This window comes from Gavia stellata, chromosome Z (assembly GCF_030936135.1).
Source record: "Gavia stellata isolate bGavSte3 chromosome Z, bGavSte3.hap2, whole genome shotgun sequence".
Classification (NCBI taxonomy): Eukaryota; Metazoa; Chordata; class Aves; order Gaviiformes; family Gaviidae; genus Gavia; species Gavia stellata.
Window position 1 is genome coordinate 84942617 of NC_082637.1, and position 27612 is coordinate 84970228.

Consider the following 27612-nt stretch of genomic DNA (forward strand, 5'->3'; position numbering starts at 1 on the left):
CTGAAGCAAATCTTGCTCGGGTGCAAATACACAGGGAGCGTTGTTCGACAATATGCCTGCTGTCAGATGACATGACCGCAGAGGCCCATGAGAACCAGGGACCTGATGGCCAATATTGGCTTTGTAAGATCAACCGCCTTTTGAACGGTACTTTAATCGATGATCTCTCTAAAAGAGTTTTAAATCTGTGAGAGAGGGGAGTAATCTTCATAACCGGCACATTGGTGCCGAACCCTCCCTTTAACTCTCCCTACTGCTTCTGCAAATATTCACCTGCACTCACGTAACTGACAGCCGTTAGAGCTGTACATCCCATTCTGACAGGCAGAATACCAGCTTCATTAATGAGAAAGGGCCAAGTTATGCCACTTTGTCATTGAACCCATGGAAAACTACAAGATACGCAGGACGTTAAGTAAGAGAAGGGCCCTTAACTTGTTACAATGCACAAAACAGCATGAAAGAACTAATCAGTATATACAATGGATCGCAGTTCACCCAACTGATTGTAAAATGCTGTATTAAAATGATTTAAGTTGTTACACCATGGGTAAATTCTAGCTTTTTACAGATCAGTCTTTCAACAGCCGACTTCGATCTGTAAAATGTATACCCAGTAAAAGAAAACCGAAAGAAAATAGTTAAATGTGCAACTGCACAAATATAATTCCCCACTATTAAGATAACAAAAACTTTTGCTATTACCATAATTATTATATATATTAGAAAGCTATACACAAGCATGTTAATTTCACAGATTTTTTTAAAAGATTCTTAATATTTTATATAATTAGAAATACACATTTCAAAAACAAAACTTCTGCAAAGAGAAAACAGTTATCTTGGTTAGCAAAGCATGGAGTTCTTCATGGCTTAGGGTAGTGCTTTCTATACAAAAAGTCCTTTTTGTTTGTTTCTTCAGGACTGTTTAAAAGATTAGCGAAGCTATCAAGGAAAAAAGAACACATTTTGGCTTAAGGAAACTACAAAAGCCACAAATGCTTTGCAAACTCTGTCTTACTTTTTAATATGAAAATAAGCAAAATGTAATGTACATATTTTTATATTTTTTTTTTTATTTAATAAGTGATGCAGACCCAGAATTTTAAAAATTAAATATGTTAGCCCTCGAACTCAACATTTTTACAAGTATGGTCCTCTTTAAATGTTTTGATCCTTTTTAACTGAGCGCCATACTCTCATGATACGCCTGCACGTTTGTGAGCATTTTCGGTATGTTAGGTGACCCAGTCTCTTTCTAGCATCAATTCGTGGCCACCCAACCGCTGGGTCTGTCAAAACATCTGTACATTTTCTATATGTTGCATAACAGCTGCTTTCTCTCTCAGTAAAGATCTGCCATTTCTGGCAGATGTTTTCCTTTTGTCTATTTACATGTAAATAACGTTGAACCTGCAACATGACACTATCTATTGTAACATACATTTTGCAAGGGAGCACAACAGTGAAAAGAAGTTAGCCTTAAAATCTATTTTGTACAAGTGTTCTGTTGTACAACTCAAGTGCTAAGCTTATCTCAGCATTTCTGTTTATCCTTATACTGTATCACTGAGGCAATTTAAAAGTACTTTTACAAAACAGAGTACCTGACTTTTTTTTTTTTTTTTTTCCACACACGGCACATATAATGCATATCGACCCCCCCTCCCCCATTAAGGTATAGCACACACACACTGCAAGAAAAAAAAACTAATAGGTAATAATGTTATCATGTCGCCCATCCTTCAGAGAGCCGCATGCGCTTGACAGAGGGGCTTTCCCTTTCGTCCGGCGAAGGTCTGGTGAGTCCAATGGGGGAGTGGAATTCGTTCCGGTGATCTTCTCGGTCACTTCCATCGTAGGAACTGCTACAGCTGCTCAAACTGTCAACAGGAGATCTCCCCGCCTCATGGCGCGTGTGCTGTGGGTATCTCGAGGGTGTGGTGGTACGGTCTCTAGGAGGAGAAACAGGTTCTGACTTGATGTTGAGGCTTTGAGTAGAAGGCAGGGAGAGATTTGTACTCTGAGATAAATGAGTGCTAGTGCAAGCTCTGTAGGAGGAAAGGAAACCCAGTTACAGACGGAGGAGGCATGGAGCCCCCAGATATGCACAAACACTCACACAAAACGCCAGTGTAAAGGCTCGCGCAGGACCAGCGCGTGCAGAGAGCACAAGGACTGTTTTCCGGGCAGGATTCACAAATTGGGAGGAGATGAAAGCAGCACGACAAACGTGGTCGGCTTGAGCGGGGCATGCCCACGGTTTGAAAGGAGGTCTCGCTTTCAAGCTCTCTCCTCTTTTTGACTCAAGTGTCACAACAAATTTTGGAAGGCGAGCCTTTGCACTGTTGGAACCACCTGCAGGTTTCTTTATAACTAATGCTTGTGTGTGTGTATGCACCGGCTGAGACAGGGGAGGCACGGATTTTCTGCTGGGATTAATCCAATTAGTTTGAACGCACCCAACTATTTTTATTGCTGTTCATTCTGACACGCGACTTCAGATGCAAAACAGAAACAAAAATTTGGGCCAGGTACATTTTATACTTTTCAGAACAGAGTTGAAATTACTGGTCCTAGGACTGACATTACTACTGCAGGCAGGCAAGGATTTAGAAATGGTTTTATGGTTTAAATCTAAGAATTCATAACTCAATCCAGAATTGCTTTTGAATAAACTACCAAAGAGAAGTTGGAGAGCAGTGGAAGAATGTCAGAGGATTGTACACTTTGCCTGCAGGAGAGCCCAGCTCAGAGGATGCTCCTAGCATCAAAAGAAACTGCTACGCTAAAACTTTTTCAAAGGCAAGCTATGTAACTATTCTAAGTTCATTTTCTTTCTGTGCATTTTTGTGGGCAGATGGTGGCAGAGGAAAGCTGAAACGGGCAGGGAGGAGAGCGAATACTGGAATGCGCTTTATCTCTCTGGGAGAAATGAGATCACTTGCATCTGCAGGATGTTTTGTGCAAAAGCACCACCTCCTGGTAAAACCTGACTTTTCCCTTCCTTATTAAAATAGAGTTCTCAACATGCAGTTCCCATTATGCTCCACTTCAGGGACCATTTGCTGGGCTGAAGTTAGTGCCTAACCCCAGAGACACAGTTCCAAGAAGGTCTCTACTCGTGAGTATTTATACAGGGGGAGGCTGAAGGCAGTAGGGGCAACAAACCACTTGGCCTCACAAGGTTTTAAACCCAAAGGGATGTGCAGGCATTTTTACTGCAAGCAGAAGAAATATTGGGATTTGGAAGTAATTTTTAAGCATGTAGAAGAAACAATTAAGTTTAGATGTGGTCTTTTCATTTATTGAAATATTCCACTTTTCCTGGTATCTCATCAACTGGGAGTTGAGCTTTACTTAAGCAACATTTACTACAACTTTGATGAAAGACAAAATGTTGTTTTCTTTTCTTCTGACAGATTTAAAGTGAAACTATATGGCTTCAATATTGAGTTATATCAGCTGCTTTTATCAGGAATTATTGCAGTCTTCAATAATGTATCGATCGTGTTAGAAAACAGAGAAAACAGGACATTCTGCCTCCAAGTGCTTTTATCTACCCTTCATTCCTATACAGATGAACGTGCCAAATTTAGAGTGAACCCTTTCATAAGTCACAGAGTTCGTGAGTAATAGCCCTCACAGTAGCAAATGGAGGCCTTTTTTTGGCAAAGAGGACATTTTCTTTGCTTTTGTAACTATTAAATTAACACATAAAAGAAACTGTATCAGACTTCGTCATTCCAATTTAGTGAAATATTCAACTCTTTTCCTGAAAACTTGTTGAAAAGAATCCAACAAGAATCAAAAATACATTCCTGTTTTTGTTTTTGGGATTTTTTTGCTTTTCATTTCCAGTGACTTTATTTTTCAGTTGCTTAGGAGATGGTAGGACTTCACCTGGGAAAACAGGCTGCCAGTTTAGCACGTATGATAGGATTACATATGATTTTAGATGCCGAGCTTATAGCTAAACCTGAAAGTCCTGTAATAAGGGATGGTGGAGCCTGGGGATTTGATTTAAAAGTGTTTGATATGAGCAGGTGACATGTCACTTCGCAAAGCTAAAAAACCCACGTTAGTTAAAACCAGCCATATTCAGTCACATTTGTTCACATGGAACGCACTTGCACTCTATCGTGTGAAGCCCCCAAAGGAACATGTCTGGAGGGACAAGTTGCATTTTCAATGAAATAGAGCTAGTATTGCTATACTGCAATGCTGCTTTTTTAATAGTGTTTCAGAAGTGAGTATGAGAATGCATCTCTATAGACTTTTCTTTAGATTCCTTGTGATTCATCAGCAGGGTTATGTAAATACCTGGCATCCAAATCTGCGGCAGTTTTAAAATGCTACAGGTTGATCTGCATTTTGAACATTTTTTTGTAAATAGAAAAAAGGTTAAGAAGTAATTTTGGCAGGTCAGGACTAAATTTTTGAGGTTTAAAACAATATAAATAAATTAAAGCAATTATTTTGAGTAATCTTTTTTTTTTTTAAATATAGTATTTTTCTGCTAAAACTATTTCTGAATTTTAATATCCGTATTGTGGTGACTAAAATCTACATTATTTCATTAAAATTTTCTGAAATATTTTTACGAGAATCTCGTGTAAGCTAAAACGGTCAATTACAAGGGAAACCTACTGTTACACATAGATGTGAATGGTGAGATAGTACATACTTAGGTGCAGTCTTTAGACCCATATTCTAAACAGAGGATTGACCTCTACTGAGAATAGAAGCTGTATTATAAAAAATGAGATTTCTGTCTGCTACAAAATAATTTTTCATGTGTGCATGTGTGTGAGTGCAGAAACAGCTGTTTGTATCCATATCTATCAATGTATATTTTACACTGTTGCTTCATTTAATTATGTAATTTTGGTCCAGGCATGCCCTATTTTCATAACTTGAACCCTACAGTAAGTCCACTGGAAAAACAGGTTTTGAATGTGGAAAATTCACAGAGAAAATAAAGGAATTGACTTCAAAGGATTCTGTATAATTATAAGCACTCGGTAAGTGCCATGCAGTCCACTCATGTTGATGTAATCACCTTTTCCCATATATTGTATGAAAACATTTAATTTTATGGGGACAATGAAGAACATTAATGTTTTAATTTTACACAGCAGTTCTTCTTGAGACCACTATAGTGAAAATGTGATGTTTATTTAGAATACGACTGCCACATGGGAGAAATACTGGGTCCCATCTGGGTTCAACACTGAAGAACTGCACAGCTCTGCTGTGTAAGAGGTGGGAAGCAAGCCAGGATGCAACAAGCCTGCAAGTGGGTTTAGTCCTTGCTGATGCCAGTGAGATCAGTTCGGCTTGTGTCTCCATCTATTTGAACCTCCGACTGGTATGGAAGCTCAGCATGCGCAGACATTAGTGCAGGTCTGAGCAGGCAATGAGTGAGGACATGAGCATGCACCAGATGATAGATAGGTTTTTACAGAGGGAGAAAGTGATCTATTGAAGGAAGAAAGAGCCTCACATACCTTTTCTTTTATGCCCACATTTGCTTCTCTAAATTAGTTTACTTCCTCACTTCATATAATTTTTCCCCGTAAACATATATAAGGAACCATTGAAAATTCACTGCAAAATTTACTTATGTAACCTTCGTTTTGCGCTAGACTGTAACTAGGAGAACAGAGGATTTTTTTGACTTGCTAGCAACACAACCTTCCTCCCTCTCCTCTTTTTTTCTTTTAGGTAAAAGCAAAGTTGTTTTTTCATACTTTTTGATCAATGTAAGAGCAGAATAAGAATTTCTGTGTCAAGATATTTTGATTAGCTCTCACACATTAAGGTCTACACTTTAAAAAGAAATTTCTAAACAAAGAACAATATGAAACTGAATCACTGGAACATCTTATTTACCATGGTGGCATAAGAAAATAGAATCAAGCCTAAATATATAAGGCTTTTATTCAAAACAAGGAAGTCGGCAGAACTGATACAAATTCACAAAACATGATGTCACTGCATCTAAATTTTTCAGTAAAAATGGTTCAATGGAGAATATTTGCCCATATCTAGCTATGGTTATTACCTAATCAAAATTAATCATTGCTAAGTAATAAGCTTGCTATGTAAGAGTCACAGAACAAGTCAGCAGTATGCATGAATTTGGACAATTTTTTGTTCAGGTTGATAGAAGTTTGGAGAAACTGATTTTACGTGAACAATTATCTATACTAAAGATTCTTCAGATGAAATACTGTTTCTATGTTTGCACTTGTATTTTAGGAAAGCCAAATTTTCACATGTGGATGATACTTAAGGAAGAAAAGATTCTCTCTTAGACAGGGAAATATGGATGAAAGAGAGTGTTTTCCATATAATGGACTTGTGCCTAAAAAATTTAGATAATCTATTTCAAAGTTTGGAATGGACTTGCCTTCGGGTTAGCAGCAATTAACTGCTGGTAGACTCTTTGGTCCATGTTAAATAAGCAGTAACCCTCGCTGTAAGAGACATTGCAGCAATATTCATACAAAATCCCAAAGTTTTGGGAGGGATTGATTTTCAATGGAATTTGTGTGTATTTTTTCCAGATGTAGACCTAGTCAAAAGACCGTGAAAGCACTATTTTGCTTTTTAACCCAAAGAGTTGAAAAGTCTGACTTGTTTTAATGCCCCAATCATATCGAAACAGGCTCTACATTTGTTATCCTATTCACCAGGCTCAGCAAAAGGCCAAAAGCTGCGCAGATAGGGAAAGTGAACTGCTCCCATGTCCTCAGATATTTGCCCTCAAGCCCACTGGCACTAGTATGGTTGCTATTTGCAGAGTCAACATGAAGAGTTAAGAATTAGGTTGTAGAGATCTTCTCCAGTTATCTTAAAGATGGTTCTGACAGTGCTGCTGGAATTGTTGGTGACTTATCTGGAGCAAGCTAGTATGTCTAACCATACCCTCTTCTATTACTAACCATATTCTTCTGCCACACATGGAGGAAGCAGAGCTGTTATTCACCTTCAGGCTTCGGTGAAAACCAAAACCTGCTGGAGAACTAGGATATATCTTCCAGTAACTCTTTTCTCACAGGTCCTTACAGCCTACTGTTACCGATAAACATCTCACAGTTGCCAAATCTTTCCAGTATATGACCTCACTCAGCACAGGGATTTGGGTTGTCAAACCCTTTCTAGATATATTTTCTCAAATACCTGGGGATGACTGTAATTTTGTGTGACTGTTTTAACCTTTCTGCAAGTTCTAGCTCAGGTTGACATGGACTGAATATGTTCTGTATAATTTCAAGTTTTTCAAATAATCCAAAATTTAGCACAGGTGCTTTTGCATGTAGAACTCTGACTAAATAAAATAAAGAAATGCTTATGATTTTCTGCAGAGATAGAAGACTTCTCCAGAACTGTCAGTGAAGCAGCTTTCATAGCTGAATTAATTTACAAATCACTGAAAGAATAATAATAAAAGTAGCAACTCAGAATGTATTCCACCAGCCACAGCCATTACACTTCGACATTCTGTGATATGAATTAGAAACAGATGATGATGTGTGACATATCTGAAAAGGCATGTAGTTAGTTTAGGATTTAATTTATACTTTTTCGGTTAACCAAATAGCCTTATTACATTCTTTGGTACACCACTGAAAACAATCAGCTTATTGTAATGTCATACATTGATATCTAGCATGTGAGTTTTCAATTTATTTGAGACTTTATGTCTTTAGTTGTACAGTTAGCCTGAATGTTGCCCCAGAAACACTGCAAACTCAAAAAGAAAATAGAAGCCTAACAGAAAGGTATTAAGACTATTTTTTTCTAGCACAGCAACTATTTCAGTTGTATGTTTTTATGTAGTTAGTATCTATATATGCTTATTTATATAGAAACGAGGTTTAAAAAATTTTTGTTTCCTCTGAAACACTTGCATAGCTGTCCTTTAAAAATCCAAACCGTCTGTACATGGTAAAGAAATTACAGTAAGTTACAAAAAGTGGCGAGACGAATCAGAAGGAGAATTTTGAAATTTAGGCCACATTCATAGTGTCAAATAGTTTCACATTATGGCAACCACCTTGCAAAAAAATTAGTGCATGTGTACAACACCTCTTTGTGGGAAAAAAAAAAAAAAGGAGCTTACTTTTCAAATGCATGTGAATTAAATTTCTTCGTGTAAATACACTCCAGCTGTTTTCAGCTTCTATTTTTATAACGAAAACTTTAAAAAATCAGACATGTCTAGCCATACCTTAGGCTACGTGTGGTGTGCTGGTCTGTGCCTACGGTCTTACTCAACAGAAACTGCAGATACCGGGAGTTTTGAAAGTTGACTTCAATGAGCCAATAGGTTGCTTTGTCAAGAACGCATTAGGCGACTTCCCTGTGTGAATTTTCACACTCTTAAAAATCCTGAAATGATTTAGCAGTGTGCTTCATCAATCTTGAATAAATGTCTTGAAATTAGCCACTAGAGGGCACGAATACCTATCCTCAACACAGGCAAATCGCAGTGAGTTTTGTGGGCTTAGAGTTCTTAGGCCTAATTATGTTATTTGCTTGTAGAAAACATTTCCGAAGAAATCAGACTTGAATGTCAGAGCTGAGCAGAAGGGAGCATGTGATTATTACACAAGGTTAAGGCTTGTATAGGTTAACCTCAGGTCAAATCATTATGTCACTCTTACTTGATTAAAAATACTTAGGAAATTTTCAAGTTTACTATAGATGTTTGTGCTATAGTAACTGGAAATAAAAAGCATAAATGGCAAAATACAGCAACAGCACAATGTAAGTGTTCAGTTTGTTCTTTAGTAGTGAAATAAAATGCAATTTAAAGAAATAAAGAGTAAAACACGAACACTAGTCTTTACTACATTACTGAGAAAATGTCATGGACACAGAATATTTCATTGTAGCTACCTAGCAAAGTTTTAATGAAATACGTAGTTCCAGTTTTGGGAAATGGAGCTCTTACACATAGTAAATATGTGGTGATATGTTGTCTTGATATATTTCAGATTTGGGATTACTGGGGAGACTGAAGTCACTGTAGAACAATAAAATAAAGAAAACACTGCTTACCCCAATTGACTGAGGGCAGATGGTGGCATGTTATGTAGGTGTTGCTGTTGCCAGCCAGTCACAGAACCAAGATGAAGAGCACTGGCTGTATTAAACCCAGAGAGAGATGATATATCTGCACTACTCAGAGAATATTCTAGATTTGAAAACAGAAAAGACAATAATTAAAAGAGAATTAAAGAGGAAGCAATTAAACAATAACTAGCATCGTAATTTTCACATGTCAGTTTATAAGCCTTTTAATTTTAATTACACCAATCACATTAAGTTGCAGCAGAAAAAGTAGACCTTCCTCTTCCCTCAACTCATTAACATGGGAGCAAATAATGCTCTAATAATTATACTGTAATTTATCAGGGCTTTTCTGGATCTGGAAGATCCAAAGCATTCTTAGCCTGTATATCCACCTTAACTACAGATGCATTCTCACAGAGTCAAAGACTTGAAAAACATAATAATATTTTGGTTACAGTCTTCGTTGCAGAAGCCAGCAGGCAGCCTGTGTCTGAACAACGCACATCTTCTCTATGAGCATTGGATCTGTACGCCAGCATGCTCCATACAGCAGCAATGTGCAATGGGAACTGGAAAGGATCTCTTGAGGCTTTATTTCTAGTCTCTCCCAGGTAACGACGTGATAGACTACAAAGTTATTGAACTCTGTTTTCAAGCCAGTGGAGCTGCTTGCTCCCACTACCCTTATGACTTTAGGAAGGTGCACTCAACTACGTGAAATTACCTGTGGTATTAAGAGGAGTAAGAAATGTCTTTGAAGTTACATTTTTTATTAAAGCAAATGAAAGAAAGCTATCAAAGCAGCTTTCCATTTGAACAAAATAGCTAACTTTTAAACAGATACGTCTCTAGTTGGTGACAGATACAGAATAAGTAAATGCAGTGCAAAAGCCTACCAGCTATGAATTTTTCAGTTTTTCCCAATGAACATTGGCTAGTTCATTAGTACTGAGATAGACATTTGTCAGCATCTTGCTCCCTCCCCCACCCTTTACATCTTGCACCCATACTTACCAGTACCATATGTTGTTGAGATGGCTGATGGGTATCCTCCCATCCCTTGCCCTGGTAGAGTAGGAGTTGCTACGGAAACCACTGGAGTAGCCAATGACTGAGCAGACTGGGAGTTATTTATCCTCTGATTCTTTTAAAGTAAGTAAAATAAACATATTATTGACTGGTTTTAAGTCAGGTGAGTGTATGAGCTTTCTGGGTATGTTTTGTGCATGAGAAATACGGGATGATACAAATTTCTAGAAATTAATCATTTAACATGTGGCTTTTATGAACTCTGCCAACCCTATCATTTACAAGCCTTCAAGAGACCAGTTGTCACCATAGTAACCCATTACATCAGTATCTCCTAGGTAACTGAACTAGTAACAAGTAAGATTGCTTTTATTGTGGGTAGAAGAACAGATCGTGTGGAAAACTAATGAAATACGTGAACTCTATTCCCGTTGTTTTCCTTTTCACTCAAATGAAGGGGGGGGGGGGGGGGAAAGCAAAAGAAAAAACGCCAAACCCAGTCCTACTGGATTTTATGTGTTGAAAGTGAGGGGCACCCCGAGATTGCAGAACACTGAACTCTTACCAGCAGATGGTGCTCTGACTACTTCATTTTTGTGCAATAAAACAAACTTCAGGAGCCTTAGGTAGCACAGCAGTTAGTTACGCGCTTATCTTTAACGCCAGGGCACTAGACGTTGCACTGTAAAAATTGCACTAAAGAACTCTAATCCTGTGAGCGGCAGGATGAAATGACCAGAGAGCCACCCAAAAAATGTCATAAGGCTGCGTCATCCTCAACAGCACAAGTTTACACACTCTTAAAGCACCAGCGACAAGAAAGCTTTACTCTAGAACACATAATTTGAATATGTGCAGCAACTGCACCTGGCCTTCCATATTGCTGAATTTCAAAAATGACGATGACCTTTTTGTTTACAAAATAGTTATGGTAAAGTTTTCCATTTTATTTCAACCAACACTTCGCCTACACAAGTATCAATCATACAAAATAACTGATTTTCTTTTCCTCGTTATTAAGATGAACATCACTACCACTTACCAGAAGCAGATCAACATCCTCAGACTGAGTGCATAGGAAAGGAGCATTAAAAATTAGTGAATAGAAATATTTACTAGGATGCAGATTTCTAGCCTAGGGAACAGCTTCATCTGATAGGGGCAGCAAATTGAACACTTTCTGAACATAGTTTGGAAAAATAACACTTCATAGATCTCCTCTTTGTCCTTCTAATGGGATGTCTGTTTCAACTGCGAGGACAACCTACCCAGTTTTCAGAACAAGACTTTCTCTAAGAATTTGTTATTTCTTCCACAGCCCCAGCGGCTGCAAACTCTGTAGCTATACCGAGTTTCAGGAGACCTGACCATTTACAGAATCCCTTGGAAAGTATCAGTTTTAAGGACCTTGGAATAAATCATTTGATGCAGACAGCTTGTCACTGCCTTGGTCGACTTTGAGCCCTGTAGGAGACTATTTGTTACTTGTCCTCTCAGAAGGCAGCTTCACATTTATGGGGGGGTTTAGTTTGATGTTCAAAGTTAATTTATTATGCGTCAAGCTGAAGTAGCCAGCCTGGAAGTTGTTTTAATAGTGTCTGTTACATAACGGAAAAATGTGTTTACAGTGTCACTTAAATTTACCATCAAGATCCTTTTTAAATTAAGCTCACTTTTAATGTTAAATCACTCATGAAAGATTTACTTGCAACCACTAACCGACTTTCGGAAGGGAACTACAAGATACGCACACGACACCTTCACGATTCAACCTTCGAGCATAATAGCCTGCCTAAATTTCATTAATCCTGGCAGGAAATATAGCAGTTTCATGCTCCTTTTTATCCTGCTTTATCTATTTACTACCTCTTATCATTATAAAATTTGGAGCTCAGAGTGATAGAGTTTAAATTAATCTATTTGTAGTTAATCTGCCATCTGCTGAGAGTCTGTGTGGTTAAATATTTAAGAAAAACACAGTAGGTTAGGAATACTCAGGGTTAAATTCAGCCTTTATAACAAATCCAGGAAAGGCTCTTCCAGCTACTAGGAAAGAGAGTGCAGAAGTTTAGACTGTGCAGTACACAGTTCCTATTTTGCAACTCAATAGAAAAAAGGGAGGAAGTAAATACGACTTCATAAAAGCAATCGAACAGGCTCTGCCTACATCCTCAGCTCGATGTCAAGCCTTAAGGTTAGACAGAAAGAACAAACAAGTGAGAATGTGGAATGTCATTCTGCAGATTTTAGTTGCTTGAGCAGGCCTTGAAATTCCTAAATATCTCTTATCTGGAGGAGATAAAAAAAGCTTTGAAAATGCATTACCACTGATGGCATTGTATTCTTGCTGCCAGGTGGAATAAGCACACGGAGATCCGGTTTACGGTTGTTCATTCCCAAATTCATTGGAGGCGGAGATTTTGCTTGCATATTCTTGTTCAAGTTGCCAGGTGAGACCAGCAGACCTGGTGAGTTGCGGGGGTTGCCATATCCATTTCCTGTTTAGGTAAAAAAAAAAAAGAAAAAAAGAAAAGAAGAAAGAGAGAGCATGATTATAAACTCCAACTTATTTCTTAAGACTGAACGCTAAAAATGTCAAATAAAAAAAATCAAGGAAAATACCTGTGTCATGTAATGTATCTTTATAGGAAAATACAAAACATGCCATATTTCGAACAACTGGTCTTAGAATCCTTTCTCTGATGGCAGCCGACATCTCCATGATGTGCTGAAATTAACTTGATTACACGACTCTGTTTACAGCGCTATGGTATATAGCACAATATACTATGCACTCAAAGTTGCCAAGATCTAACGATCTAATGTTCACCTTAAAAGAGAATCAGGAAAATCAGACAATCTTATGGCTTAAAAAAAAGTCAAAGCTATGCTCTGTTTTCTCGACAGCTACAGAGGATTCTGCCTTGCCTGACTCAGCCCTTTCCAGGTCATGATTTTGTTTTGTTTTTAAACAAAGGATGAGTATAGCAAGGCTATAATTTCCAGAAAAGGCAGGGGGAGGACTAGGAAGATTCTTAAATGTTTTTGGCTCTCTTTCCCCACACTTTTTGGACCTGATTCTGTCAACACTAAAGTCAATGGGTGCAAGAGCATAACCTTATTTGGAAAATACCACCGTATCTTTCATCTTCATCTCTCTGCTGCTTTCTGCAGGCCCCAGGAACAATTCTGACAGGCAAATGCTTCATTTGCCTTTTTCAGAAAAGGGTTTCCTTCTCTCACCATGTGGTAATGACAACTGTATATCCGTAAGGTTACCGACCTACCGTTCCACTAAAAATGAGACCTTCCTATTTCATCCACCTAATTTCACCTCTTACCCACACAAAGTCTGGGGAAAGAGATGACTTTTTAGTGTAGCCTTGAAATTCTGTCTGCATAGGCTCAAGAGAGATACAGACATTGCTCAGTCATAGAGAGGGAATAGTATGAAAACTATCACAGAAAGAGAAAACTTCCACGGATAAATACCAAGAAAACACATGCTGGCGAGACTTTCTGTTCTGGGTTCATCTTTTGTATACAGCTCGCAAGTTGCGACAAACAACCTAGAAATAGTGTGGGAGGATGAGATAGTGAGTGTGGCAGAGTTCTGTGAGTTAGATGCCCTGGACCTTCAAATTTCCTTTGTAGTCCCAAAGTCAATGAAGAACTCAGTATCTCACTTTTTTTCACACATGAAATGGGGTTTACAGCCCTAAAGGACATGAATGGATTGTGGAACTAAATTTGATAAAAGTCTATGAGGTAGGCATAAAAATGACAATACATGAGAGTGAATCTGTCTTCTAGTTAGTACAATGAAGTGTGTCCAAGCATGACTAATGTTATATCATGTTTTTAATCCACGAGCACATCAGCTAATTGCATATATCAGATCAGCAAATCCATGGGGAAAAAAAAAATATCTGTCAAAGGCTATTAAATACAAAAACACCGCTTCAAGCTCTGGAAGACCCTGAACTGTGAACACTAGGCTTAGGACACAGGAAAAGTACCAAAAAAGTGCTTGACTTCCGTATTTGTGAGGTACCTTTAGTCACAGGTCTGGCCTGGCTTGTTCATTCTCATGCTTTTTATTAGAATGATCTCCCAAGTCTTTGCAAAAAGGAATTAAGACGAAATCTTAGAAGCACTCAGATCTCTTCAGAGGTTTAATTTCAGAGATTCAGAGATCATTCTGTGATTCTGTGATTTTGTATTAAAATATTTTTCATAGTTAATCTTGTTGTTTATTTCCTTAATAATTTCTCACAGTTAGTGAGATAAAATGAGTTGATGAAAAAAAGTATATTTTACACTTATCAAGCTAAAATAGCAGAACACTGTCAAGAATTTTCCATTTTGTGTCAGCAGGCTTTTTTTTAAATGTACAATTTCTCTCAACATGGATTTGCTACATATTATGCTCTCATTAATGCCATGTGTTACTAGAGGCAGTGAAATTAGAAGGGGCATTTTGAATATACAGCAATATTTTCTTCTAAATGCCTTTTAAAAGTTGATCTTTGACAAACTGAAAAGCAGTAATGATGTGGAGAAGTGATCAACAGAAGAAACTGAAGCAAAAGTAGAGTTTCTCTGGTGCTGGTTTCATACAGGAGCTATTTTACCAACAGGAAGTAAAACTGCCTTGTGAAATCTGTTGTATGACAAGCATTTGTTCAGAGAGTGAAAATGAAGCTGTTTGAAGAAGCAGTGTATTTTTTTTTTTTTACTTCTACAACATAAACCCTAAGATATTCAACAAAACAGTATGCACTGTAATCCATATGTTTGTTTCTATGGTTGTGATTTTCAGCGAACAGAAACCCTTATAAGAAAGAACTCCCATTTTCTACAGAAGATTGACTTAGTATAATTTTCTATTAAAAATTAAGAGAAAGAATGCACCCATATCAAACTTCACTCTTCAGAAACTTTCGTCTGGCCTTTATATTATTTACCTACTGATGTAAAATATTGTGAACAGTGATAACATTTCTTACATTTATATTTTTAGAACATCAAATTATTTTTAAGAACTACTGCAATCTTCTCCTTACCAGTAGATTTCTGCTGTTTGTGGCATATTATGCCAGCTAGCATTTTGGAGCCATATAATAACCATTCCTCTTTCCAGCCACCAAATTGTTATTCTTTGGTATAATGTGGATTCAGGAATGTAAGACTGTGGACCTTAAACCAATGATATAGAAACCCATCATTTGAAAATCAATGATGAATGCATGCATGCGGTTTACAGTTAAGAAGAGTCTGCATTTAAACCGGCTCTTTAAACCGTATCCTCTTTACTCAGAGGGCTGTGGCCTGCTCTGAGGCAGCTGTCCCACCTTCAGATAAATCCACTGAAGAGAATGGCCTCATTTACATTCAGAGGCAAAAAAATGTATAAGACTTCTAATATACAAATTAAACCTTCCTTCATCCTATACTTTAAAATTACACTCTGCCTGGACAATTATCAATTTAGATGTGACTGTATGCAGAACATCGCATTCCACTATCCACTTGAAAGCACAAAAATTATATGTCATGTATGAATGGATTTCCTGATTATAGATTATAAGAAAATGAAAAACAGATGGATTTTAGAGCAAGTTGGCTTTACATTTTTATTTGGTTAAAAGCCATATTTTTGCTGGAATAGAACATTTTTAAACATTAGGGATATAACTTGTAATGTATAATGAAAATAAAAACAGTAGATGCACAAGTTTTAAAGGGCATATGTCAGAATTTGTAAATTTACAGCATTTTCAGTTCAAGAAGTTTTCAGAGAAAATAATTTTTCCTCGTTTTGTTTGTTATACTGACTTGAAAGAGTAAAAATATTTTACACAGAAAAGAGCTTGTTTCTAGACAGAACTAGTGGAGCAGCACGTGCCATGAAATGCAGTGCCAGACTTTGTATTTGGACTAATGGCAGAATATAAAGACAAATGCTTTCTGAGCATAGAATGCTCTTCTTGGGCATGTTCCCACATTCTGCAATTAGGCACTAGTGCCATTGACTTTAGAAGGAATTCTATCTGAGTACAGACCGCATGATTAATCCCTGCAATATCTCTTTTTAAAAACATCCAGAAAAGTTATTTTTGTGCACCAGTAGCTGGCCAGTTAAGAAGAAATAGTAAAAAAAAAATTCATCTACTCATGGAAAACTATGATTTGAGCTATGTTACAAATTCAGGTACTACTATCTTAAGTGGTCACTTCCATGATTTAAGAATTTAAGGGTACAAGTAGGGCACAAGTTTATTCAGGATGGGACAGAGAGCAAATTTTACTTCTCTTCTTTCATCCCCTGTTAGTAACACCTGTACCTTACATTTTGTTTTGGTCATTGGTATTACAGTGGTTGCAAAGTGGCTGCAATTCTTGAAATTCTCAGAGTTAGGGCACTAATTCTGTACTGAGCATTTGAGCCAGGAAACTTTCCATGTGTTAAGCTAACATAAATGAGGAAAGAATAATTTATTTCCATATCTCTCAACATTCTTAAACAGCATTGTCATGATTCGAAGCCTTTAAGTTTTCAAAAATTGGAAAATTTTTGTATTTTGATTCATCAAAGTTTTGAACCTGTCATATCCCTACTTGTTTCTTTTTAATTTGTGACTTCAAAGATACAAAAATATACTGAATGAAAAAAACTCTATGAAATACTGAATGAAAAAACCTAGAAGAACGAAGAACAAGAGGCACAGTTTGTATGTCCTTTCTTTGATCTCTCTTTCATTTACTCTAATGCTTTTCATTGACCATATGGGTTGAGAATTTACAGGATTTTTAGGAACCTGGGATGCCTACTTACCATTAATTTTAACAGGAAAAGAGCTTTCAAATTCTCAAAGGAGTTTCAATAAATATTAATGGTAATTTCAAGTTTCCAACAAGTGTATGCTCTTACTTGTGGAAATTATCATAATCCTCCCAAGAAGAATATGTACACTCCATTTCATGGAGGATTCCTTTTTCTTACCAGGTTAAGTTAAATGCACATCCCATATATATGACATTATGACTGACCACCAAGCCTCTCAAATGGAATGTTAAATTCAGAATGAATCTTTATAAACAGGAGAGCCAACTACGCTACAATTTACCTCCACTTCAAAATATAAGTATATATAAAAGAATTAATGCAGCAATAGAAATTTTGCTAAATTTACACCCAGTTTTGCAGTCTTCACTCAGTTCATTTTCCCACTTTCTGGAGGAATGGTAATTGCTCCTTATAGTAATTAAAAGGCAATGAAAGAGTTCCTTTTCTCTCTTACATCTTATGTGTAAATTCTTTTTTTTAATGCATACACACTGTTGGAACAGGCTATGGTTTACCACCCAAACAAAATAGATACCAACAATAAAGCACTAATGCCAGGAAGCTGTACTGGTGTGCACCTAAACATATTTTTTAAGAGATAATCAAAGGTCTTTACTCACATGTTGCATGCTAGTAATTTCACAGTACATGACCTCTACTAACTGCAAACGGTAGAAGAAAACCAATTTGCAGATATGCTCACCCAGAAAAAAGAAAATCTTTACGTTAAAATAGCTGCCCATTCCCACAACATTACACTAATGGACCTTCTTTACTGAATTACTGGGAGCCAACTCAGACAGATGTGGTATATAAAACCTACTGACTTTGTGTGAAAGAATTCTCAAGCATCTTGTGAAATATCAGCTGCTTTTTGGACTGAAATAACATGAAAGTGCTGTGAACGCATAGACATTTGGAAGAACGGGAACAGAGTGAGGAGAAAACCATCTCAACAACTCTTTGTTCTAGCTTTAGAAACCAACCATTTAGAAATAACGTAAATAAAAAGGTAAAGATTCCTACAACAATATAAGACTAAGGTGATATCCAGGTCTCTCTCTAACTCACTCATTCTTGCCATGCAGGCTGTATAACTGTTAGTGGGAAATTCTTGCTCTTTAAGTCTAAAGCTATGTAAAGGGCTCTAATGGCACTACAGCTGCCCAGTGCTGGGAAAAAAAGACAATATTTGGGAGTCACTTAAACACTGCTAATACTGTAGGCAATTTAGGTGTACATGAGGGCCACCTGCACTGGAACTGCACAAAGCTAAAGGTTACACTGTGCATTCCATTTCACGATTCTGGGTGTTCGTGAGATCTCTTTTTGGAAACCAGGAAAATCTCCCCTGCTGAGAAGCCCTGCCCTGCTACCCCCAGGAACCTCCGCCGTTCCTGGCCCCCAGCTGCCCCCAGCCCCCAGGGTGTCCTGGCAGCATAGCCCTCATCATGAAAGAATTAAAACCCAAATCTTCCTCTTCAAATCTTCATGTCGAGTACTGCCAGCTACCTTAATGAACTGTTTACATGGATGAAATAGTCAAAATTATTTCTAACCCTTGGGCTTGTGCCATATAAAATTTGGAAAATCCTTACAATCTGCTCGAAGTGGAGTATTTGCAGGTGCACACAACTATTGCTGAAAACGGGCACTTGTATCCCATACTGCAGCAACTGGGCTCAGATTTCCTCCAGGACAGAGATGACGCTTCTCAGGCAGAAGCTGGAAGTAAAGTAGTGGCTCTTCGGCCACCCGACAATGCGGAACACATTGCAAAACACATTTCTGGAAATCTAAGGACATGCCATGAATCTAGGAGCCTAGAAATCTGAGATGCTTTTTCAGCCAAATGGAGAAATAGATGAGTTTGTTTAGATGTAGAATGAAAGACCATGAGAACAGAAACCTGACCTGTGTATCACAGACCATTACACTTCATGCAAATACTTTACTGCTGAGTTAAGTGCATAACTAAGTACATGGCAAACTAACCTGATCACCAACGCTGCGGTTATGTTTTGTTGCTATAATAAGATCCGTATTTAAATGTTTCTAAAGTACTTCTTGCACTAAGTATTCTCCCACTTTAATCTAGGCATTCACACCTTAATAAAATAAATGTAAAGGTGGCATCTGACTGTCTACAGAATTAGCCTGTGGCTACCCACATAAGGAACTGCGAGCAACCCTTCAAAACACTTCTTATTGCAGGTAGGTTTCCCAAACTGCAGGCAGATATTTCAGCACATCTCTGGACTCCCTCCTTGCAACCTTTGGAACAGGGGTATATCACATAGGCAGTGAGGGTCTGTTTGCATATTATACACCGAGACAAGGGGGAGTGCCCTTCCTTCTTCAAGGATGATCACCCTTATTTCTCGCTTTTTTCCTCAGCAAAGAAAGAGAGCAATAGACGATCCTAGTCCAGGTTCTGTCTGTGTTTTTTTTTAATTTTGCAGTACAGTAACTATTGTCAGTATGCTTATATTCTTACGTTGTCTGATCATAGCATCTTACTATTTGCTTTCATAATTCTGTAATGGAACTCGTTTTGGGAATCTCAGAGGATATGATGCAGAAACATCAGGATATAGGATATCTTTCCTATATCTTCACTTCTACATTACTGAAAAATATAATACTTTCTGAAGATATATAGGAAAAAGATATGAGCCTGGGAAAGGCAGAAGACTTACTTCTCCTCCTGGCTGCCTGAGTGAGAGCCTTTGACAAATCATTTGCTTTTAACAACTTGCTGATTACAAATAGTTTCCTTTTTTGGGTGTTTGAAATCAATTATAATTTTTGGGAGAAGTGTTTTTTTTTAATGAAAAATATTTCAAGACAAGAAGTAGTTCCAATTATAAACTGAACACATTGTTTGAAGATGTACTTTCTTGCTTCCCCAAAGAAATTTTAGAAATAACTGTTAACATTTTTTTTTTTTCATAAACATGTAGCTAAAGTTAAATTGTTGATTTTTGTTAAATGCACAATTATTGACAAATGAAGAATGCATAATTTAAAATTCAATGTCAGGAGAATTTCAGGACTACATATATTAAATACAAATGATATATACTTCTATTTTTAGCTTACCCATGTTATTAGAACAGATATGCAGACAAAAGGAAAGTGTTTTGCACATAGATAATACTACTTAGATTTGTTTTGAAATTTAAGCAGATGCAAAGAAAAGATCAGTAACTAACCCATCCCTGTCTCCTCTGGCTTTTGTTTCTAGGAGACTGTTCCAACTGCCACCAAAGGGAAAATCAGCTTGCAAGAGATTTGGAAAACAAATGGAATTTATGGATTGAATATCTTAATTGGGGAATCCTGTTAAAAATTGAAGAGCAGGGGTCACATTAACTTAATACTGCCAGGAGCTTTCGCGTGTGGCTGCAGTCCCAGCTTCAACAGGTTAAAAGCATTTCTTGCTTTCTTTCTCAGAGCAAAGTCATTGCTGCATTCCCAATCCAGGAGGCATCCACTGTCTCTTTCAGGACTCAGGGCTGGCATGAAATCCAGATGTTAGCTAATTTGCAATGCCTTCTTATATTTTCTGAATTTGAACAAAAATATGGATTGCAGTGTGCAACGGAAGACAGTGTGTGTCTTAATGAGCAAGAATGCACAGACAAAAAAACCCAGTGAAATCCCTGTCTCACTGAAGTAAAGCATAAAATTCCCCCAGACTTCACTAGGAAAAGGATTTTATCTAAAGAATCCAAATTACTCTTGAAGAACATTTGAAACTGCTTGTCATAAAGGAAAAGAAGTCAATCACGCCTGTCTTTAAAATCCCACTTACAAAGAACCACAGTTTGTATGAGTCACTTAATTGTTCATTACATGTGAACTTAGGGCTTTCTCCCTTTCAATCCTTTCAAGCTGTCTTTTTATAAATACAAATATTGAGACACTGTTGATTAGAGAGATGATGAGACAGAGAATAACTAAATAAATTTCTAAGTCAACACTTACACAACTGATGGAAACCTAATAAAAGCCAAATTTTCACCAGTTTTCACTGAGGCCTACCCAAAATGAGCTTACATGGAGCTCTTCATTGGTAAGAAGTCACATGGGTTAGCTGAAAATACAGGCATCCAACCTTTGCCTATGACACCCATTGCAAAATTGTTTTTTGATCTTCACGTGGACAGCAGCATCTATCCTTTCAAACTTATTCTCAAAGTTTCACTGATGTGATTTTTACCTGTATGAAAAGAGCCTGAATAAGCTGTATAGCACAGATCAGTTGCTTAGGGCAGAAATAGGATTTTGGAAAGGCCGGTGTTGGCTGCCTACACAGATATGAAATTCAGGTACTGTTAGATAGACTATTTTCTTCATGCTATGTATTAGAGCTGTCAAACAAGTTCTAGTGTTCTTCCTGCTTTACCACAAATCTCCTACCTGCAGGGACTTCCCTTAAAACACTGAAAAAAAAGTATATATCTTCCTTATATGGGGGAAAGCTTGGAAAAGGAACACTTAATGGCATTATTATGAGTGGAAAAAGAGAAAAGAAGAGGAGAGCTGTTATGTTTTTAATTTCTTATCCCCCTCCATGGTTTTAAGCCAACCTGCCAATTTATGAATTCTTATTGTTTGGATTTGGCAGTATTGCATCATGAACTCTGTTATGAATGACTGCATGTTCTTTCTTTCAGACTGTAAACTTCCTTGGACAGGAACTATTGTTTACTATACTTTTGCACTGTGTCTTGCCCAATCTTTGGATCAGAGGTCTGTGGGCGACTGCATTCATCAAGTAATAGGGGAAGGGCAACGACTTGCCACGCTTTCCCTGGCAAACCCAGTCCTAACAGGCTGCCCATAAATTGTGGTTTGGGAATCATTGTTCTAAGCACACTTGTTTATTTAACATATTCCACACTTGTAGCCTGAGTCTTAGCTTCTCTTGACTATGCCAAGCACAATTTCAGGGCACAGTGGAGAATATTTATGTAACCTTTTAATTTTTTAATTTTTTATTTTTAGTATTAGTTTGCTTATTTATATTTATAGTTTCAAAAGACACTAATTCAACTAGGTGCCTTTGAAATCCTTGCTTATTTTTGGTACTGCTTGTAGGCTTATTTGGGCAGATTGCTTCTTTTTAGTAAATCACTCTTCTTTGAGAAGATACAATCCAGATTGCCTCTACCCTGAGGCCTTATAAATTAAAAAACCCCTACTATTACATATATCCCCATGTGGCTTGAAATACTAGTAGAATATATAATACATTCACCCACAGCCAGTACATGACCAAGAAAAGTAAAAGGAGCAGGAAAGCACTAGCAAATTGTGATACTGGCTGGCAGATCCAGGACCTCAGCCCTCAGAAGATGAGAAGGCAAATGTTAGCTTGTGGTTAATTTCCAGAAGGAAATGACTAGCTGCTGATTTATAGGTAAATATGTGATTCAGTTATTATAAAAAGACATGGGATGAATTTTTCAAAACTCACTACTGGTCTTTTCAGTTTCTAATGATTCTAAAGAACAGGTTTAAAGGTAGTTTGACAATGCTTGATTTAAAGAGAACAAGCACTGAGCCCCTCTGACAGCATTTGCAGAGTCCCAAGTACTTTTGAATAACTTGCTCCTTTAGATCAATATTACTGTTAAGATGGAGGCAGTACAAAATTCAAATAGTGAAACAAACAGATTACAGGAAGTCACTAAACAATTAAAGCAACTATATTTTTTATGATACCCATCCTGGATTTTAAACTTGAGATTAAATTTTTCCTTCAATTTTATTATTTATAGTAGTTTAAAACAAAAAGAAATTCTGTTAATTTAGATGGGCTTATTCCATTCAAAAGAAAACCTAATTATAAAATACAAAACATCATAATCTGAAAACCATATAGAACCAAAAAATATAACTCAATCTAAAAATATAACTCAGTTTGAAAATCAAAAGTTTAAAGTACAGATGCAAAGAAAGACGTCCCCCAGTACCGTTGTATTTTGTTTTTAAAACTATTGAAATATTTTTGAAGTTTTAATCTTTCATCAGACTTTCAACATAAATATTGAGCCACTGAATAAAAATTGAGCTCAGATAATTTACAGTACTAAAACTTTGTAGACATTATTTATTTCTGGTCAAGTTATTGTTAAGCGGTTTTGTTAAAGGCTATGGTCCCTAAAAATTAAAGGAACTTCACATAGTCTATTATGTAACCAGGTAACATGTCACTTAGTCTTCATATTAGTTACGGGGTTTGCTAGAATGGTTTTAGACCATACTGATTTGGGTCCACAAAGTTCTTGTTCTCTCTTTCAAAACAAAAGCCTCTGGTTTGAGAGAATAGTGCCAAAGACATTGCTGTATTTATAATTTAGCAACTATACTAAATGTGAAGTTCACTCCAATTTTGTTGGCGGTTGCTACTATCACATGATAGAAACTATTCAATCAGTGTTTGGCTAAGAACAAATTTACTTTAACAAACCTGAGATAACCTTGGTTTAACTTAAAAATACCACCGACGGTATTTAGTTGTGTAGGGTAATAAAGAAATAGCCAGCTTTTTTAACTTCTATTTATGTCTTGGGTTGACTCCCAAGGTAAATTGTGGATGATTTCAGGGTTATTACTTGAAATAATCCAAACCAACAAAATAACATACTTCTCAAAACACAGGCTTAACTAATCTTTTTCCATTTCTGATACTGCAGTTATAACGTAACTTGTTATAATATAATTTGTTAAAATAGTGCAGAAACTGAGGCCTGGCGTTAGCAATCCAAAGTAGTTTCATTTTATAATGGCAGAAATGAAACTCTTCAGACTCTTCTTCTTGGAGTATGTTATTTTGAATATATGCTATTTTTGGACACTGCAGAAAAATGCAAATTCATAATGTTCTAATTTGGCCAGAAATATGAATCCCAACAGATTAAACCACATGATCATGCTACCAGCTTCTAAGATGCCAAATAGAAAAAAACACAGAGGTCTCTGTTTCTTGTGAAGAATGATGAACAAAGAGAACTTTTGATGTTTATTCTTCTGCACCCTAAAGAAAGAGGACTGTCCAAAATAGTGCCATTGTGGAATGATGCAACTAAGACAGAGGATTCAACTTTATAGTGACCTTTTCATCTTCCTTCAGCCCTGTATCAAATTCTCCCTACTGCTCTGCATTTAAGAGATTTTGAAAACACTTCTTTAATGGTGTTTAAAGCTCTTATTGCCAGATAAAGAACAAAGACTATTCATACGATTAAATATTTATGATGCATTCCTAGCAATGCCCCTCATGTATATGCCCCTCAAATCAATTGCCTACTCCTAAGATACATTGCTTGAGAGCTTAATGCATAACACTGCGCCCAGGAAATACAAATTCTTAATTTGTGAGTATATAATCAAGCTATTCCTCTTCCCATGCTTATATATGCTTTTAATATATTTCCAAGAAAAAGAAAGTATTTAGAAAGAATATAAATTTTCAACTGGCATATTGATATACAGATTTTATTAAGCACAAGGATTATTAAGCCAAATGCATGAGTAGAGGAACTTTTATTTTAGTATGTGCGCCTTTTAAAAGAAAACATTGCCTTCTTTACTAATTGCTTTCCGGCCTTTTTTTGAAGGAACAGGGAAAGCAGAAACGAGGCAATGATATTTCTTAATAAGCCGGTAGAGGGAGCCCATTAATAGGGCAATCAATTTCCTATACCAGTCCCTCCGCTGCCGTTCCTGAAGTTTCTACTATACATGAGGTTAAAGTGAGATGAAATGCGAACATCGCTGGAATGAATCTTTCTTTAGCTGTGTTTCGCGGGCTAACAAACAATAATTAACAAAACTGTAATTTTCTATCATGCTTTCTTTTTTTGAGAACAAAGGAGACTAACAGCTAAGTTCCCGTGGTCTGCCTTCCCTACTCCTAAATTAATACAAAATGACCCCTCAAAAGCTCCAGTGTGCATTTCAAGTGCCTTTCTGATACAATGCTGCGCAGTTTCAATTTTACTACAAATGCATCACACAAACATCTGTGACTCATCTACGTGTGAAGATAAAAGGGGGGTGGTCTAACGCAGGCTGAGAAGAGCCAAGAAAGAAGAGATCACTATATTCAGAATTTCTTTATAAGTAATTTTATGAGACAACATCACAATGACCATATATATCAGCCTTGGTTTACAGTGCACAATCCAATCTTCCAACTATTTTTCCACACAGTTCTTTCTGAGAGCAGTTAACCCAGTAAAATTGGATGTGCTCCATGTTTTACCACTCAGCTTATTTTCTTCGAACATATGTGTTTACTTCTCAAACTGAAACAGTAATCTTGCCATTGTCTTTTGTAATCTGTATTTGTAATAATGCAACATTGCTGACATTGCTAACAAACCACTGAGTTTACTGAGCAAAGGGGAGTACTCTGACAACATTGCTTTGATAACACAGACCTTAGCAAGTACAGTTCTCATTAGTTCTATGGGAGCAGGACTAAAGGGGCTAATCTTTTTCTCTGCATGGGTATTCTGAAAATCCTTTCCCTGTTGTGTACCAAAGCACTTAAGTAAATACATAAAACTAAGCTTAAGTTAATTACTGATTATTTAAGTAAATGCTAACAGATTTTGCTGACTAGCAGCGGTCTTAAAGCAGGGGCTTGAAATCAAATCTGTGCTTAGCAGATTGAAGTCTAATGAAAGACTCAATATCAAAATCTTTACTCAAGCTTAAATTCATAAAATGAAACACCAATTCCACTAAAGTCAATAGAAAAGCTCACTGTGACTTAAAAATGATCAGGGTTTCTGACACTGGCCTCAGCAGGAGTTTTGCCTGAACTGGGCTATGCAATGGACCCAAAAATTTTTACGGAAAGGCTAATGTGAAGGAAAACAGACGTTTGTATCTGTGGAATTTGTTGAGGTGCAAGATTTTCGACATTGCTGAAAACAAGCCTCTTCCTACTAATAAGAGAAGCACAAAGATCAACTCCCCACCCCCCAGGTGGGGGAAATAAACCGATGCCAATCACCTTCTAATATCCCACCTCCAGGATGGAGCTATTTTAGGACTCAGCCTTTGAAGGAAGTCCTTTGTTCACTTTTAGAAAAATAAATATAAAGTCTTTTCTCTTTACCTGCACTGGTGCCTGCACCGGTTGTGAGGTCCCCACCCATCAGGCCACCTAGGGGGTTGAAATGAAATACTACAAATGAGGACAATAAATTATAACAGGCAAACATTCAAGACATTTTCTTTAACTTCAAACAGCCTGCTCCAGTACCCACCACTGTTTTCCTCTGACTTCAACAGGCATCGGATCAGACACATAGTCATGAAATTGTGACGTTTAATGTTACCCGTACAAGATATTTGCCTTTCAAGGACAGACAAAATATGCAGTACACAACATTTCATTATTTTATTTTCATACTTCCACAGCATATGAAAAATAAATTATATCTGAAAGTTATGTATAGTAGTCCTTCATTTGAAAACTATCTTTATTTCAGTATGAGTCAGAAAAGCAAAGGCTTCCACATAGAATTGGGAGGAAGAGACTGAAAGTTGCCATACAAGAATGTAACTCAAAAGCTATAACATGTATTTACATAGCTTTTCATTTTAATTTCCTCAGCCTTTCATAGACATTCACTCTAAGGATTTTTAAAACTTCTCTTTGCACTTGGGGACCTCAAATGGTTCTTTGAACCCAGTATACTTAAGGATCTTGATGTTGCTTCAGCCACACAGATTGAATGAACTTAATCCCTGTTTACTCTATTCAGAGGTGAGCCCTCATCATCACCAGAGCAAAGCACAGCCTCTTGCTATACAAGGCACTCAAGTACAGAGCTCAACTAACATCTACCCATCAAGGAACCTGTGAATGCATAATTAATAATAAATTCTACGTTTAGCCTCTAGACTGATGACTTAAGCAATGAGTGTCCTATTTTACTTGCTTCAACTTGTTTGCGTTGGCTACATTTTCTCCCCTACCCCCTCAAGCTTTATGGTATAGTGAGTTCCTGCATGAGTTAAGTAGACAAGCTGCCTTTTTATGAAACAGCAAATTGTCTGCCCTTTTATCCTTTATTGATTTCCTTTAATCTTAGTCAATATTCAGCTTTTTCTAGAACTTTTTTTTTTCTTTTCTAAATTGGGAATAGAAACCCCTTTGGCTCTTCTTTTGCTTTTTCAACACAGCAGTTTTGGACAAAGTGTTATGACTGGTAAAACCAGAGTTCTTGTTTCTCAGAGCATAGTTTAAAGTAATCTAAGGCCACAAGCCGCTGATAAAAGAGCATTTAAAGAGATGGGATTGAACAGAGCCTACCTGTGTTACCTGCACTCGGAGGCCGGTGGGTCACGCCAGGAGACATGCTATTTCTTTGCAAAGAAGGATGAGCCAGCGGCAAAAGGTTGGGGTTTCCCAGTGAGCTGACTGGGTTACTGTATACCAAACTGTTGTGGTTGGACACTGGGATAGAAACTGGCATCTCAAAGTTTGGTGGTGGAACAGCCTGTACAAGCAAAAAAGGGAAACAAAGACGAGAATAGTACAGAAGCACAACAGCCTTCAAGTACAGTTACTCTATATTTAGTTCAAATATTTTGTAGTTGGTGGTTAAAATACT

At 37.1% G+C, this 27612-nt stretch overlaps 1 protein-coding gene across 5 annotated transcripts in view; it reads right to left on the bottom strand.

Moving 5' to 3' along the window:
• Nucleotides 1-1618: 1618 nt before the first annotated feature.
• MEF2C (myocyte enhancer factor 2C) overlaps nucleotides 1619-27612 on the bottom strand; it is a 120976-nt gene continuing 94982 nt past the window's right edge. For 3 of the 5 annotated variants that reach the window (XM_059834168.1, XM_059834167.1, XM_059834164.1), the window contains 6 exons: nucleotides 27312-27498; nucleotides 26109-26156; nucleotides 12442-12614; nucleotides 10102-10231; nucleotides 9073-9208; nucleotides 1619-1955 (listed from right to left, as the gene is read on the bottom strand). In XM_059834168.1, the coding sequence (XP_059690151.1) occupies nucleotides 1730-1955; nucleotides 9073-9208; nucleotides 10102-10231; nucleotides 12442-12614; nucleotides 26109-26156; nucleotides 27312-27498 (900 nt within the window). In that variant the 3' untranslated portion in view covers nucleotides 1619-1729. Of the gene's footprint in view, nucleotides 2052-9072; nucleotides 9209-10101; nucleotides 10232-12441; nucleotides 12615-26108; nucleotides 26157-27311; nucleotides 27499-27612 lie in introns of all 5 variants that reach the window. The other 2 variants (XM_059834166.1, XM_059834165.1) reach the window with 1 other exon arrangement.